The sequence below is a fragment of the Microtus pennsylvanicus genome, chromosome 1 (assembly GCF_037038515.1).
Source record: "Microtus pennsylvanicus isolate mMicPen1 chromosome 1, mMicPen1.hap1, whole genome shotgun sequence".
Taxonomy (NCBI): domain Eukaryota; kingdom Metazoa; phylum Chordata; class Mammalia; order Rodentia; family Cricetidae; genus Microtus; species Microtus pennsylvanicus.
Window position 1 is genome coordinate 192,281,571 of NC_134579.1, and position 18,219 is coordinate 192,299,789.

At 34.3% G+C, this 18,219-nt stretch overlaps 1 protein-coding gene across 9 annotated transcripts in view; it reads right to left on the reverse strand.

Moving 5' to 3' along the window:
* Positions 1-18,219, reverse strand: part of Bclaf1 (BCL2 associated transcription factor 1) — a 31,896-nt gene continuing 13,677 nt past the window's right edge. For 4 of the 9 annotated variants that reach the window (XM_075947973.1, XM_075947982.1, XM_075947962.1 and 1 more), the window contains 7 exons: positions 15,974-16,079; positions 14,792-14,876; positions 11,963-12,138; positions 10,619-10,799; positions 9,580-9,726; positions 2,676-2,888; positions 1-2,529 (listed from right to left, as the gene is read on the reverse strand). In XM_075947973.1, coding sequence (XP_075804088.1) covers positions 2,524-2,529; positions 2,676-2,888; positions 9,580-9,726; positions 10,619-10,799; positions 11,963-12,138; positions 14,792-14,876; positions 15,974-16,079 — 914 coding nt within the window. In that variant the 3' untranslated portion in view covers positions 1-2,523. Of the gene's footprint in view, positions 2,530-2,675; positions 2,889-9,579; positions 9,727-10,618; positions 10,800-11,665; positions 11,829-11,962; positions 12,139-14,791; positions 14,877-15,973; positions 16,080-18,219 lie in introns of all 9 variants that reach the window. The other 5 variants (XM_075948007.1, XM_075947999.1, XM_075948015.1 and 2 more) reach the window with 2 other exon arrangements.

Genomic DNA, 18,219 nt, shown 5'->3' on the forward strand with positions numbered 1-18,219 from the left:
TCACCACTTAGGACATTTTATTGGCATATGACAATTTACAAGGGTCCCTGCTGCAATGTACACCACACTGAGTAAGAATCGTTTAGCCATCTACATTCATTCTCATGGGGTAAAATTTTCCCTCAAATTATAATTTATATCCCAACACTGATTTTAACTGTAACAAAAGGGAACAATAACAATGCCTTGAAATGGAGTGCAACTGGAAGAGACTTTGCTGTTTTTTAAAACTCCTAAGATGTTGAAGAGCATACACACCTAAGAATTGAGTCATGGTCTTCTGAAACGGCTTTTTTTTTTCCTGTAAAATCCTTTGGTTCATTTTTATTTCTTTCTCTGGGCAAAGAAGTACATCAATGCAGCTCTTAACAGTTATTTTCCTAGCGCTTATAATCAAGCAGCTTTACCAAGAGGAACCATTCAGCCTTTGTAACATGTTATGACATGTGAAACTAAATAGTGATCTCAAAAAATGCATACAGGCTGTCGTGTGACCCTGAAAAAGAGAAGATTCACAGCAGTGTTCTACTGCAGAATTCTTATCACCACACTTTAATGTAGTGGGCTTTTCTATCTATAACTTTAAAATCAAAGTAACCAAAGGGTATAGTACTGCAATCGTACTTAAAATATGACCTTACTCTCTATTAAATTATTTTTCAGTAAATTTACTTTTCTCTGTTGTAGAAAAGGTAAAGGTAAACATGCCGAGATTCAGTGTGTAACCAAATAACTGTTAAAATAAAAGTTAAATGTATTCATATAAAATAGAATGGTATGAAAAACATTAGGGAATTAAATACATATTACTTTTATATTTAAGTCTTAATCTGAAGAGGATGGTACTAATTATGTCCAGGTTGACACAATAAAGTTGATTTGCAGATATTTCTGATTTACTAAATAATTCCAGATAGACAATTAACGGGAGAAATCATGCAATACTGAGTGAGATAAACACAACAAATGTTGACATGGCTTTAGCTTAAGTGTGTTGCCAACAGCTCTTAGCAATTCAACATCTAAGACATATTGCAAATCATCAAAAGAGAATGAATGAGCCACACACTTACAAGCTTTAAAAGTTTACATTAATAGAATAAGCATTATCTCCTTTAATTGCAAAAATATACAACTAATCTGATGCAATGTGGCTAGTTTTATAGGTTTATTTTTTAAAAAAAAGTCTTAGCATGAACTTTATTCCTTTGCTATTAAGTAACAAAGAAGAGTATATATCTCCTTAGGTAAGTCAGACCACTTGAAAAGAAAAAGGTCATTTTATAAATGGGCAGTTAGATTAATGGTACAAATCTTCTGCCAAAATCTTTTACTGGTAACATTAAGAAAAAACAAGTTATTTAACTATTAGACATTATGTTGGAACTATCTAATTTTATGCTTAAATTATCAACTAATTTACAGCTGGTCAGAGTATCCAAGAAATATGCAAGCTATCCATACTTAATGACTGAGTGCATCAAATTATGCTTTAGGATAATCTTCCAAATAAATAGGATTCCCAAGTTTTGATTTGTAATTATATGCTTAAATTATCAACTAATTTACAGCTGGTCAGAGTATCCAAGAAATATGCAAGCTACCCAGTCAGGTACTTAATGACTGAGTGCATCAGATTATGCTTTAGGATAATCTTCCAAATAAATAGGACTCCCAAGTTTTGATTTGTTTTTGTTAAAAAAAAAAATCAGGTCTGTGGAATTAGGATTTTTCTTACACTCATATTACAAACCAGTTTCTCTCTCTCTTAGGTAGCTGATATCTAAGACCATGACTCAAACTATTAAATGAGAATGGAAGAGAATATTCAGTTTTGAATTCATACAGGCTCTTAAAATGATTTTACAAGCCACTGCTTGCTTTCAGTAAAAATACCACTTTCACAAACCTTTCTAACTTTTAGTAATTTGTACTTTTTGGCTACTAACAAAGTTATCGTCCTTATATATTTGCTGAAGTGTGAAACTAAGTTTTCCAGAATAGCAACTTTCATGGTACTTTCAAATATTAGTCACCCTACAATGTAGTGTTCAAATTTAAAAAAGATGTTAAACAGATGTGTACAGTTAAATAATTAGTGTGGTCACTATAAACAACTCCTGTTTGAGGGTTTGTGTGGATTTGTGTAGAGCTAACGTTTACTTCAGAATCAAACATTAACAAACAGGGAGTCAAGAGAATCCGAGCTGTCACAGAGCTGGACTTGACCATTTCTTATAGACAAAGCAGAAATACAATGCATGTAACAAAAACAGTCAAAGGTTTTTAAAAGTTGATAGTTACAAATATGGTAGGGAACATTTTCTACTTTATTTCAATACAATTTTCAACATACAGTCTACTATTTTTTCAAGGTATTTGAAGACTTAAAAGAAAATTTCTATAGACTACTTGCAAACAGTAAATTGTAAATAAAATGTTTACATTCTTATTTGAAAACAAAAATCAGACTTAAAAAATGTTGAGTGTCAACAAGTTCTGCTCTCTGTCGCAATCTTGAGACTAGTCCTAAAAGGGAAAAAGAAATTAGAGGTCAATAAAGCTGTGGATAGTGAATATTTATGAAAATTATTTCTAAAAGTTGATTAACTGATTTATCTGCCAAGCCCATACTAAATTAAATCTGTCAAAAAAAAAAATCAGAAAATTTCTACCTTTTCTTCTTTGCGTCTGTCCTTCTTTTCTTCATTATTTTCCATGGTCTCTTCTTCATCTTCAACAATCCCATCCCCTTGGTATTTGTCATGAGTCCATTTTGGACTGCTACCTGATTTTTTGAAATTAAAGCGCCCTCTGCCACGCTGAAAAGTACCACGACCTCTTCCTCTTTTGGCCCAATAATCCACACCATCATCTCTGTCATCATGCTATAGAAAGGTTTAAAAAAAAACACATCAATGATATGGTTTTCAAATAAGAAACTAATTCTCTAGTCACATTGAAAGTATTGAAGTTCAAAAATTTCCCCACAAAAATATCATAAATGCAGAAGCCAGAAAATGTCATTGTAATAATATAAATAACATTTATTACATGCTATATAAGTTATGCCTAGCATTAAGATTTTAAAATCCTACACTGAGATTTAAATATAGATGTGATTATACATCAATCTTCAGCCCAGGGGTTTCAACGGTAAATCATGACAGCAAAATCCCATTGCAATTTATCTCAGCTTTTTTACAGGAAGTTTCGAGGCTATTACATTCCAACCTTAAGTTTTCAGTAACTATGTTTAGTTACTCCCCAACTTACAAACTATTCTGCTAAGCAGAACAATCTCCAAGTCTGAAAAGTACTTAAAAGTTTCAAAAGTATTTCCATTCCAAAATGCAATACAAAAAGCTAAAGGTTTCCCTCACATTAACTCATTAAATAAATCTGCCAACTCTAAGATGGAAAGTGAGGCACAACAATGGCCCTTTACAAGAAAAGCATAATGCAAATGTCATGTTGCTCAGCCTTTCCACAACTACCCACCTAACTAAAATCCTTTCAAGTCTCACAAAGACTGTTCATACAAAACAGAGTTAAGTTTTTATTGCATAACCATTTTGTAAAGATTAACTTCTTATGCAACTAAAAAATTGAACTTGTACAGGCAATTATTAAACTATTCTAAAGAACAGTTCTCAAGTGTTAATAACTAGTATATTTTGATACCATTACCAAACCAATTAAGATTGCTAGGTGGAGTCTGCATGATTCCATAAAGAATGTCTTCTGAGATTATCAAAATTATAGATTTCAGAAAAGAGCCACTCAAAACAATGTCTACAACTACGTTGTTTTACACTGTTTCACGTTCCCTCATGCCATTAATACCCAATTTTAGAGCCTTTTTTGTTTGATATGACATTATTAGTCCTTGAATTTGTAGGAAGAGGCAAGTAGTGGAGAAAAGACCTGCCATTTACATCTCAACAGAAATCAACTTCTCTGAGAATTTACTTCATTCTAATATAGGGAGACAGCCTAAAGGAACACTAGAGAGTCAGTAAGAAATACTTGGTCCACTGTCTAACAAGCCAGAACTCAATGTTTCTATGATGCTTACTAGGTATGATATGGTAAAACACTGCTCTGAATACAATCCAATCTTTTTTTTTAATACAATATTCTGTCTGCGTGTATGCCTGCAGGCCAGAGAGGGCACCTGACCTCATTGCAGATGGTTGTGAGCCACCATGTGGTTGCCGGGAATTGATTCAGGGCCTTTGGAAGAGTAGGCAATGCTCTTAACCGCTGAGCCATCTCTCCAGCCCTACAATCCAATCTTTAGAAGTAGAAATATTGTTGACTATCTATTCCCTATCCTATAAAACACCAAGAAAAAGAAAAATGAAAAATCTTACTGACCATTATCCACAGGATAAAATTCCGATAAATCCTAGAGACAGTAAATGAGTATCAGGCAACTCAGAATAGAAATGGAAAAAGCGAGTAGCAAAGCTAGGTGCCAGCCAAATTACTCATTACCATTAGCTCATCTGATATTTTAAGTAAAAGGAAAGTAGAACCTCAAGAGACTAAGATGTTTTCTTCAGAGAACATCCTAACAGCAATTATGTTGAAACTGTGGATACACATTGTTTTTCTTTTGCCATTTTCATGTATGTGGCACGTGTTATATATGGGCCAAGTGTGTGAGCATGCCTACAAAGGGCATGACGGAACCTGGAAACATTCGTGAATGTTCTTCCACCTTTTTCACTAAAGAAAGGTCTTGCAACTAAACCCATCAGTGTGATAGCTATGCCTAGGGGAATCCTTCATCTCCACCATGAAGGCAGGAATTACAGATAGGGCTACACTCTGCAAACCCAGAGTTTGTATGTGGACCTTGGGAATTTCAGATATAACCACTGAACCACCTCCCCAGCCACTCTTAATAGTCTTCCGTTTCAATTTCTTTTTTTTAAATATTTATTTATTTATTATGCATACAATATTCTGTCTCTGTGTATGTTTGCTGGCCAGAAGAGGGCACCAGACCTCATTACAGATGGCTGTGAGACACCATGTGGTTGCCGGGAATTGAACTCAGGACCTCTGGAAGAGCAGGCAATGCTCTTAACCACTGAGCCATCTCTCCAGCCCCCCCGTTTCAATTTCTTACATTCAAAATTTGAATCTAATTTTAGTAGTTAAATTTTTCAGATGACTGTTAAAAGTTAAATGGCTTTTGTTTTTCAAGGAATCTATAATAAAACTGAAGAGCTCCTGTATCCTCACCTCTCCACTAACACAATTCAATCAAGTTACCCTAGGTATGTGGCCCTATAATCCCACTCAGATTTTAAAGTCAGCCTGTTCTGCAGAACAAAATCCTGTTTTGACACCCCCTTCATTGGTTAATATATTTAAAAAGTATTGAGTTTTTAAAATTTCAAAAGTTACTCCAAACTTTGACCCCTCTTCTCCATCACTAAGCCCTTCACTCCACCAGGGATTAATCATTTCCTTCCCTTCTGAGAACTTGCCATTGCTGTACCCTCCCACTTGCTGCAGCTCATGCTCACCTCTCAGGAGCTATCCGACACTAATATGTATGTTTCCTACAATTATTACTATCACGCTCTTGCATAAAGCCAAGGCTGGAGATAAGAAACCTATGATGTAACAAGCACTACTATGATTCATCAAGGCAGTTATGAGGACCACAGATCAGAAATTCAGCTGGAAACATAATGCATAGACTCAAATACTAACCCATTCTTACCAGCCCAAAAGTCAAACTTCTCAGTAACTAATCACTCTTCATCTGAAATACAAACTAGCTTCAACTCAGAAAGATTTTTTTTTAATTTAAAATTTTTTCATTCCTGAGGTCACTATAACCCATGTTGGCACCAAACTTGTATCTGTCCTTCTGCTTGAATGCTGTGATTTCATGTATGCACTACCATGCCAGGCTTAAAGGTTACTAAGCATTAATATTCTAATAGGTTAAACTTTCTACACAGGTATTATTGTTAAAGAACCCAAAGAACTGTCTAATTTTAAACCTCATCTTTTTGCATTGTTAATTTTTGCTCAGATCGCTATTCTAAATATGATCTAAAGTCAGTCTTTGTACATAAAATGCAAAATATTTTAAATTAAAATATTCTGATGAGCCAAGTGGTGCCATATGCCTTTAATTCCAGCACTCGGGCAGCAGAGGCAGGTGGATCTCTGTGAGTTCAAGGCCAACCTGATCTACAGAGAGAGTTCCAAGGTAGCCAGGGAAACACAGAGAAACCCTAGCTCAAAAGCAAACAAAATTCTGGTAAATCAAAGTTGCCACTTAAATTGCTCTCAAGCACCAAAATAACTTAACCATCAGTCTATGATATGTGTATGATAAATATATTGTACAGATCAAAATTTTTTAAATTAAAACCTACAGCAAGGCGGTGGTGGTACACACATGTATGCTAGAACTCCAGAAGCAGGTGAATCTGAGGTCAGCCTGGTGTACAAAGCAAGCTCCTGTAAAGTAAGGGATATACAGAGGAACCCTGCCTCCAAACAAAAACAAACAAACAAATAAAATGATAGCCCTCAAAAGCAACAAATTATTAATCACCATTTGTTAAGTATCTAAATTTTTTGTTGTTGCTTGTTTTTTTGATACAGGATTTCTCTGTGTAGTCCTAGCTATCCTGGAACTTGCTCAAGAGACAAGGCTGTGCTCAAACTCAAGAGATCTACTTTGCTTCTGCCTCCCAGAGTGCTGGGATTAAAAGCACCCATCACCACACCTGGAAAGTAACTCGATTCTTAAAATAACACACTAATAAAATTACTGTGTAATATTAAGACAATCTAAAATGGCTATGTCCCAAATGAATACATAAAGATCCATGATAACAGATTCTACAAGCAACAGGAAGTCTGGTCTAAATTATATCTTTTGCTTGAGTGCAGTGTCCCATGCCTGTAATACCAAAATTTAGCAATAAGCAGACATATTAACCTAAGGGGTTCAAGGTCATCCTCCAGCATATATACATATTAAGCAGGTTTGAGACCATGTCTCAAATATACATTAGTTTTTGAAACTATTAAAAAGCATGAACAATATGCCACATATCCTTTATTCTCAGCAATCAGGTAGCAGAGGCAGAGATCTCTGTGAGTCTGAAGCCAGTCTAGTCTATATAGAATAACCCTATCTTGAAGGGAAAAAAATTAATGATTCCATATTTACTAGCTACCTCTTATTTTCTCACACTTGAACTATTTATCGGGCAATTTTATTACTCCTCATCCAAGCTTAGAAATGTGGGCCTCTTAATAACATCTACTCTGTGTAATCTTATCACATCTTTATGACTGTCACATGGTGATTCTTAGATCTTGGTGTTAACAACTACCCATTGGATCTACTTTTGTTTTCTCCTAATCACTTCAAATTCATCCTACATAGGTTAAGAATTTAATTTTCTTTAAAACTGTGTCTGTCTTCTAAGTTTTCAGTTACACAACTGATCAAACTGTTTCCAAGTTCCCATTAAGTCAGGGGCAGTGGGCCACAACTATAAACCTAGCCAGTCTTTAGGAATCTAAGGCAGCTAAATCAAGTGTGAGGCCAGCCAAAGCTCCAAAGCAAGAAAAGCCTTGCATAAAATGCTTTAAAATCCTCTTTCACATGTAACCCCTTGGTTCAGGCATCTGGTATCTACTTCTTCAACTGCTTTTACTACTGAAATATTATAGATTACCACAATCTTTTTTGTTTGGATTTGTTTTGTTTGTAGAGACATGATTTCTCTGTATAGCCTTGGCTGTCCTTAAACTCCTCTGTAGACCAGGCTGGCCTTGAACTCAAGAAATCTGCCTGCCTCTGCGACCAAGTACTGAGATCAAAGACATTCGCCACCACCCTCCAGTCTATCACAATCTTGATTCCGGGGTGTTCTCAATTTTCCCAAACATATTTATACCAACAAGCTAACCACTTTGCCCTTTCCTGGTATGCTCAAGACAGCTTCTCTGTAAGTGCTCTCCTCATCAGTTCCTTCTAAAGTCATCACAAGAACTCAGTTTCTGTCACTCACTTGTTCTTAAACCCAAAAATGGGATTACCCTAGTTGCCTTTTAAAAATTAAAATAAGTAATTTGTCAATTATATTTTTTTCCAAGTGAGACAGTACACAGCTTTAACTCTAGCACTCAGGAGGCAAACACAGGTGGATCTCTGATTTTGAAGCCAGCCTAATCTACATAGTGAGTTCCAAGACAGCAAGGGCTATATAAGAGAAACCCTCTCTCAAAAAATAAATGTATTTATGGGTATGTGCACATGTGCTTTTTCTATATGTGCACCACATCCCCAGAGATACCACAAAAGGCTAGAAAAGGGTGTCAGATCCTAACATATGTTTACTGGGAATTGAACTCTGGTCATCTACAGGAGCAGCAAGTGCTCTTAGTCACTGAGTCATCTATTCGGCCCATTTATTTAAAAAAAAAAAATCAAGTGGAAATGAGTCTTCTAAAACAAATTCAATTCATCAATAATAACTGAATCATACACCTTACTATTGCCAGATTGTTAAAAGAGTTCCTCAGCAGAGAACACAAACTGAATGACTGTTACACATCATGCATTCTAAAAGCTTACATAACTTATTCAAATTTTGGGCCTTAATGTAAATAGGAAAGTAGAAATCCATTTTTCAAGAAGTATACCAGTTATTTTCCAGATTCACTTCAGAATATAAATTTGGCCTCTAATTAAGCAAATCTGCTATGAACGATCAGATTTGGTCACCTTCTAAGACCATTACTATTTATTTACAGATTTGGTCACCTTCTAAGACCATTACTATTTATTTACTTGCTTTCAGTTTCCAAAACTAGCATCTGAAACACGACTTCCCAGAAAAGTTATAACAAAAACTAATACTTTTGTTAAAGTCTTGGCAACTCAACATCTGTCTCTATAATACGTTACATACAACCCTTTCTTTTCCCAAGCCAAACAAAACAAAATTGCCATCCTATCTATCGAGCCTTCAAGACCCACGACCTCCCATTTTACACTTGGAAAACTATTTGAACAGGAAAAGCATGTCCGTCACAAGCAAGGATCAAAGCCAGCATGTCTAGGAATTAAATTTTTCAAAACCTGTTTTTCCTATTATTCAATGAATTTTGAAACCCCTGAGATTCTTCATTGTAAGAATCATGAAAAACATTACTTTTCTTGTCTTTAAATAGTTATGATAGAAAGTACAATTTAATTAAGGTTTCTACATTTAGAACTGTCTTAGACAGATATGAGTTGACTACTTTCTCTGAAAGTGGCAATCAAATCAGGCATTTTTTAATTTACCTTGATCAGCCTGCCGTATGTACTGTTAAATGAAGCATATAATCAGAACTAAAGGGACCCACATCTAAACTCAAAGCTTCAAACAATTTAAATAATGGTATTAAGAGAAAAAAATTTTTCGCCCACGTTACAGTGAAATCCCATAATGGTGAACCATCTGAACTGAAATGTATTCACCTAGGATGTTTTGAAAAATCAACGCAAACCAAATAAAACAGATTTCTAACACCCACCAAGAAGTACTTCTTGCTCTTTGGGGTATATTCTGGATCCCATTCCTCTTCCTTCGGTCTCTTTTGAAAAGTAGTATTTGAGTTGTTTGGACCAGTATTTGTCCCCGCAAAAACTCCTCTGGCTCTTCCTCTGCCTCTAATTCGAAACTGATTAACATTAACAAAGTTGTTTAGTAATGCAATCAAAGGTATTTAGTTACATGCAAACTATATTTTACTGCAGTAACAAAAACAAAATGTATGCATGTATGTCTGTCCATCTATCTTCACAGCCACTGAGGATGGGATGGGTAGCAATTTTATACCATAGACCTACTGGAAGTTAGGTAGATTACAAAAAATAATATATTGAAGTATTAGAATATGTACTTTCATGACCTGAAACTAGCACTTTTAAACTATGATATAGTTAGGTGTCCCCCCCTTTTCACTAACTAAAAGTTATCTAGTTCCTTTGAATTATATCACTAGAACCCCAAGTGTCTAAACACATCTGTTTACCCTACAAGAAAAACTCTTTCTTTGCCTAAATGACCTAGTGACTGTAGCATCTAGTGACTGTATCCAACTAGATAAAGCTAAAGGTAAAAGTATGAATGTAAGAAAATGCACTACCTTTAAGCTTCTAACAGTTACAGTAACTTTATAAACCATGGAGACAATGCATGCTATGTAGAGTTAGGAAAGTGTGGCTGTACACGAATAAGCAAGGACCCGAATAGGCAAAAATGAAAACAGTAATCACACAGAGATGAGTAGATTTTAATGCTTTTAAAATGTTTTCCCAAAACTAGTGATTTAGTAAGTGAACTTTCGAAACTGATATTGATCTGGTGGGGAAAAGTATCTGTTTATTTAGATGCTTCAAGATCTCAAAATGGCATTTCTGAATGAAGATAGCATTTCAAATACCATTTCATTTCTCAAGACTGATTCTTACTTCGGGAAAGACAGCTAATAATCTACAAGGTATATTTAATTTCCCCTTTTTATAGTTCTCCAAGGTAAAGGCGCCTGAATGATCAAAGACATTACTTACAAAGGTTCCTCGAGGTCTGCTAACTCCTGCAAATCCCGAGTAGTCTTTCATCTCATGGTGAGTTTTAAAGTCTTCTTCTCTTTCTTTCTTACTCTCTTTTTCTTCTCGAGAACTAGGTGAGGAAGGTGATGCTGAAGAGGATGATGATCGAGAATGATCTTGCTCTCTACCTTTATGTTTGCTGAAAAATAAAGAAAAAAAATGTGCTTTTTTTTTTAAAAGATAAAGAATTCTTTAGAATCTTATGAGGAATGTTTTTAAGTTTAAAAAAAACTATCCCCTATAAAATTATTACATAAGTAAAATTGGGTGTAAACTCTGACAGTCTGTTCCAATCTTCTTCAATAACTGTTTTATATAATTAACACACTAGAGCCTACCAGTTAGATAGAAACTGGTTGTTTGCAAATTTTAATGATGTTCAGTTCTTCAATACATTAACTTGTAATCTTTCGTTATCTTAATAAGAAGAAAGGAAAAAGTGGGTTTCTGTTGTTTGTTGCAGTGCTGGGGATTGAACCCAGGGCCTGAAACATGCTAGGAGGCACTCAATCAAGCTACAGCCCAGCCCGAAAATGTTCTTGAATCCAAGTTTTAAATGACTGCAGTTTATACACACCCCTAGTAAGAACAGTTCGTACAGTTTGGGCCTTAACGTCATGATAGAAATAAAAGGCATGTGACATTACAAGTAACAGTCATAAACTTAAAAACACAAGTAAAATCCACCATTTACCTAATGAACATCAAGAAAAACAATTATCTATAATACACTGTATTTCTACATTTGACTCTATGGTGATAAAAATTTACATGATTCTAATAATGCAACACCCAAAAAAGGTCATACCTGCAATAACTCTTACCACTGCTAATAGTATCCACGGAAATATAATTTTCAAAGACTAATGCACAATCCTATTCCTAGTTTTTCCTCCCCCCATCTGTCCCATGTTAAACCACTAGGCATCACTTTAACAGTCTTGTACTCTGGGTGTTATGAGTTGAAAAAGTGCGGAATCAAGCATAACGAACCAAAGTCCTTACACAAACTGTTTCTAGAAATGCATTGCATTGAAGTCCAACCTCCTGATGTAGCCTGGATAATAGGACACATTAATTTGTCATTTTTTTTTTCAGTGTTAGCTTGCTATTCCAAAGTTTTTGTCCTCATCCACCATAAGCCGTGTAAAAGACAAATACATTTTTGCTGTAAAACAAATAATTTTAATTGTTTAAATTTAAACATTCGATTACATAGTCAAAATTGAAAGCAATTAAGCTGACAATTATTAAAGGCTAATTAGAAGCTAAAACCTAAGTCAAGACAACTTTAACAATTACCTGTCATCTTTGTAAGATTTGTATTCCTTGTAATCTTTTGGAGTTTTTTCTTGCTTTCTTGATCCACTAGATTCCCTGGAGCCCTTGGAATCCCCCCGTTCTTTACTTCTTTCTTTACGGCGACGATCAATGTCATGCCGGAGATCAGCTGAATCGCATCTTAATTTTTTATCTCCCTGGAGAAAATATATGTAAAATACAGATTTCAGGGAAAAAAAAACAGAAATGCATATATACATGCAGAGTTTCATCACACCAGATTCTAAACTTGCATTTTAAATATCAAAAATAAGTACATCATACATATACAACCATTATCCTTGTAAATTTTTAATACTTATTTTTACTGAGCATTTGTGTATATACACTAGAACTAAAAGTTACTAAAACCTTTAGATTTGTGATATTTATTCAAAGCAATCTATAGTAACCTTCTGACAACAAATTAATACATTCTTCTACTCAGTGAGTCATGATTAATTCTCATTCTTCCAAATAGCGTTCATGAAATAGCTGAACAGTGTTCAAAGTTAGCATCTAGAGTTGCAATGTGGCTTTGCGCCTAAAATCTTGAGATTCTGATGTTATGGGTCTCAATTAAGCCTCATGATAATGAGGCTCATCAAGCTCTTCCCAGATAAATTGATAAACCCAAGAAAAGACACTTCAAAATTAGGGATTCTGTAATTTTCATGACATGCAATTGGAATTCAATTAATAAAACTGAGGTTGAACAAAGGTCAAACATAGTCAAAAAGATATTATTCGCAATCCTGTACTCAGTATCTTGGGCCATATATTGCCCTTTCTCAATTCAGGTATTGCAACAGACATTAGTTTAACTGGGTCACAGTTCACCTCCTCCTTGTTCCATTGCTTTTTCAAATACTATTTAATTTAGGAGTTGAAAAGAGGCATCTAGGAATGAAGAGAAATTATACATCAGTAAGATGCTAAGCAATGTGGACATCCTTTGACATTATTCAACAATGAGAAGTTTAACTCTGGGAAGTCTAACTAATAATCATAAGCATGAACAAAACTGAAATATATATATGTGGATATATATATACATATATATATATATATATGCATCTCTCAATGTGATAAGTACTACTCACCAATTTGCTCCTAGAGTAACAAAGTCTAATCATAAGCAAAGCTTTCCTATTCACCTTATCATTACTAACTCCACAATAAACATGATAAACTTAAGGAAAACTACTTTGTAAAGTTTGCTAAGCATATAATTTCATATTAGCATGTTATTCATTAATGACAAGGCCCTATTATCATGTCTTCCTAATTACCCATCACTTCTCTTTCAGACCAAAACTTTGAATACTAAGAGGAGAAAAATACTGTCAAAGCACAAAGACAGAATAAACTGTTGGTAAGTTAACACAATTTACACTTACTGAACCTAAAGTATTATGGTCAAAAGATTTTTAAAAGGTATTAAACCAGTTCAATCCTCAGTCCATTTTCCCAAAATGGTTATCTCCTGTGCACAGACATCATCCCTAAATCTAGATTTCAAAACCAATTCAGTTAGTAGCACACCCTACTGAAAAAGTTGTGCACCAGAACTCTAGGTTTCCTATCAATAAAAATACAAATCACTCCACAACTCCATACAGCAAACATATTACTCATATTACTTTAATTAGGAAAATCAAAGTTTAATAAGTTATTTTCTATAACTCTTAGCATTTTCAAAATAGAACTGATCCTTTGCTCCTTCAGCTGCATACTTTACCACTAAACACTTTCTAGACAGTCATATGAACTTGTGTACTAATAAAAGTCCACTCTGAACCAGAGTCCTTAGTGACTGCACTGCAGTCTCCCCGAGTTCCTGCCTTCCTCACCTTACCTGTAGGATCTACACGTTATTTCAAGTTTCAATGTCAAATTCCTAAGTAGTCCAATAGAAACAAAAGTTCACTTAGCAATCAGTCTGTAGAATGCCTACTTCTTTGCTTTCTCATGCTGCATCCACAGCTGGCCTGGAACTTATATATATCTCAGACAGGTTGGAATTCAAAGCCACCTGCTTCTGTCTCTTGGGTATAGGAGATAGTGCCTATTTCTCTTGTTTTTTTTTTTTAATTGAAAATAGAATTAACTTTTTCATACAACATATTCTGATTATGGCTTCCCCGCCCTCTATTCCCCCCAGTTCTTTCCCACTGTCTTCCCATCTGGAACCAGCCCCTTTCTGTCTCTTGTTAGAAAACATGTAGGCATCTAAGAAATAATAGTTAAGATATAAAACAAAACAAAATGAATGAGGACCAAACAAACAGAAAATAAAGAGCCCCCGCGGGGGTACTAATTCTTAAATCACATAAAAAATATGCACTAGACAAGTGTGATGGTACACATAGGGAAAATAAATATTCAGGGGAAGCTAAGGCAGCAGCACTGCAATGAGTTCATGGACAGCCTGGGTTGTTAAAAGTTACTATCCTCAAAAAGCCTAAGGGCACTAGGGTAACTTCTTTAAAGAAGCGGAAATACAATTAACTTTAAGGCATACTCAAATTCTGACTTGTTGATCTCACCTTAAAACCTCATAAAAACCATAATAATTTTTATCGTAATGTTTATAAACTTTTCTTTTTACTCACTGAGTTCCTAATTCTTAGGACCAACATTTACTTTTGATAGGCATTTTCAAAAAGTATCCTTGGTTTACATTTAATTACCATAAACATAATGCATTCACAAATTGAAAAAGATGAAGTTATTTTGCCTCAGAAAACGTTTAATATAGTATCATTAAGAACAGCTTCAGAAGAAAAGTAAATATTTAAAAAACCATACCTTCTGATTTTCTTCTTTAAAAACTCTCTCCTCGCCTGCTAAACGGGTATGCTTCCTCAAAGCACTTGGAGAGATGTCAATCCTCCTTCATATAAAATAAAGTGTATTTTAAAATTATATAATTTACTTCCTAATTCAAAAGAAAACAGTTCTATCCATTGTTGGTAGGTACTAGATAGTTACCTCTCTCCTAGAAAACCCAATTTGGCATTTTAAGTCTATTAATTTCTAAAACAAGAAATAAAAAATTATATACATTAAAATGAATGAAAAACTGAATATGGTAGCAAATGCCTCTAATCCCAGTACTCCACAGATTGAGACAAAAAGATTCCTCTGAATTTGATTCCCACATACACCATGTAAGTGGTCAGCCTAAGTTACATAACAAAATCCTGCCTCAAACAAAAAACAAACAAATTAAAATGTTTAGGATAGACTTCTATATATAAATGGTAGCAGACCTTTTAAGCACGGTTATATTACAACCACAACAAAAAAAAATATTATTTTAAATACTAACCATCATACAATTATAACACATTAATATAGCTATTAGTGGTATTGCTATTAACACTCAAATTACTGTCTTCCAAGAGTTCTCATAATTTCATGCATCTGGTTCAATTTTTGTGTAATTCTGTACCTTACTGTCTTAAGTTTTTATTAGTTCTCAGTGCTTCATTAGCAGTCATCAATCACCTAAATACCTCACCAACTAAGCCCCAAGTTAGATACTTTAAGTTTTTCCACTATCCTGTAAAGTAGTCTGCCTAGACATTAAATAACTTTTTCCCAATGCAACTAAGTGCCAGAAGCCAGCCTGCCAACACAGCTGGCTGACAATTCTTCAGCTTCTCCCTACGCATTTTTGCCCCAGACAGCCTCAGCAAATTCAAAGGTTTCTTTAGGCAGTAACTCCGCAAACCCAGGCCCCCAAAACTACAGCTATTGAAATTCCGTAGTGAGTAGGTTAGCATTTTAAAAGTCTAACAAGTTTTAAAAATTAAACTAAAAATCAGGAAAAAATTATTTTTTAAACCTGAAAATACAGTGTTTTAGTCTAAGAGGAAGAAACCAGAGCTTACTTCTATCATAACAGCACACTTCACACACAACCGTGATATTAGTCATCTCTCAATAGTAACATTTTATACACAAACTCAGTACTACTATACATACCTGTGTATCTCGGGACTCTTTTGCCGGGTACTATGTTCTTCAGTAGCTTTCTGGTATGAAGTGAACCGCTCGTTTAGGGTCACTGCAGGTGACTTGAAGTATTGCTCTGTTGATTTAGGAGAAACACTGCCGAATTAGGAATCTTAATTTTAAGAGAGGATTTTCATGTGTGATAGAGGGCATGGAGCAGGTGAAAGAGAACAAAAACACTCAAGAAACCTAGCAGAAGAGAACCAAGTATTAAAGTAAAAACTCCTGCTCTTTTTACTTCCTTGTACCTCAATACACGATTGCAAAAGTCCTCACAGGGCCCTGTCAATACTAAATATAAGCCCAAAACAATGAATAGATTAATCAAAACTCTAACTCCATGCTAATAAACTACTTCCTCAAACAGAACAAAAAGGAACAATAATAGTTGGTATGTCCTTAAACCCTGCCAATTAAACAAAGCTCTCACTTCAACTAATCATTTGCAGAAAGCAAAAATAAAGTATAGAGTAAGCTAGTAAAATTATTTTAACTATGATGACATATCAACAGAAATGGCTTTACAAAAAGGTGAATACTGCCATTCAATTGGGAAAAAAACATTTTGAAATTGATTTACATTTACTAATTCCTCCAAAAAATCTGGCATCTTGGCAAACCTGACAACGCATTATAATACTGTATCTTTCTTTAAGCAATTTTTAAATTAGTAATAACGATACTGATTAGTTTCTAAACCAGTTTAAGATAAGCTTTAAATGTAAAATAGAGACGTATAAAGTCATGAACTATGAAATGTTACATTATGAAGCAAGCTATCTGCTTAACAGGTCAACATACATCTGTGTCAACTTACCGCCCAATATCCAGCACATGTCTCATAACCAATCATTAAAACTTGAAACGGCCACTACAAGGGTAGTGCCTCAATCATAATTCCATGAAACCCAGGAATTTGAGCTAGCAACTCAGTTTTTATGCCATTTTTGCCAGGAAGACAGAAGATTCAACTTTGCCTGTATCTTTCAACAGCTATTTTACTTTGAAACATGGATTTTGCCATTTCAAAACATATTCCAGGACCTAGTTACAATGAAAAAGAAAACATCACTGGGCATTTTCAGCTCTATATAAAGTAAGAGCTGTTCAGATCGGTTGCACAACACCAATTATGAAACATAACTACAGATCCTCTAAAAAAGAAAAAGGAAAAAGGAAAAAATGTATCAAAATCTGATCTCAAAATTCAACAATAAAGTTTGGAGACACGTCAAAAAAAAGTTTTAAAAAAAGAAAAATGTTAATGCTTCCTAATTTTATGTGCCACAATACTAGTCATAAAGGTCATAACATGGTTCACAAGTTTATCTACAGCCAAATACAAGACTCTCTTGTTACCATGCTGACTACAGCCACAAGAAATGCATTACCTGTTACTCGGGCTAAGGGAGAAAGTGACAAATTTCAGCTATCATGAGTTGTTCACGTGACCAACTTTAAAAAAAAGAAAAAGGAAAAAAAAAGACCAACAGCCATCGAGTTTCCTGGGAAAGAACCTGCTAAACACAAAAATAACCAAAGCAAAACTTACCTAATTGACCCCAAACAAAATTGTACCCTAAAACTTTTGAAAATTAGCAGCTTTTAAACTACAACTATATACTGGTGAAAATATGAACTCATCACTTTAGCTAAAATAAACCCCCTTTTTTAGAACCTAAAGAAATATCTTATTATTCTAGTTAGTCATTACTCATATAGTCATTAATAAAGTTGTAAATTTCTTAAACTTTGATAGCTTTAAAAACTTTTTAAATAGTAAACAAAGAGAACTCAAATATTATAAACAAGTTAAGTAGCACAAATTTAGCAACTATTTTTCCAATGCCTTCAGGTATCTTTAAACTACTTATAAACTCTCAGTAAAACAGTAACTACACTGTCTAAAGCTGTTATAAATTTGACATTATATGTCACAAAGTCATAGGCATACAATGACAGTAAATCCTTAAATAATCTTAAATAGCTTCACTTTAACATGCAATATGACATATTAAAATTTTCAGCATTAAACAAATCTGTATACTTTGACATGAGACAGATATTTTATGTTTTAACTTCAGTCATTTGATCATCTTATATTCATTAATCTCAATAATAACAACACTGATATCCTCTCTACAAAATTATTTTCCAAATGTTTAATATTTACCAGTACTGCTATATCTACCTGCTAGCTCAATTAACAGTTATTA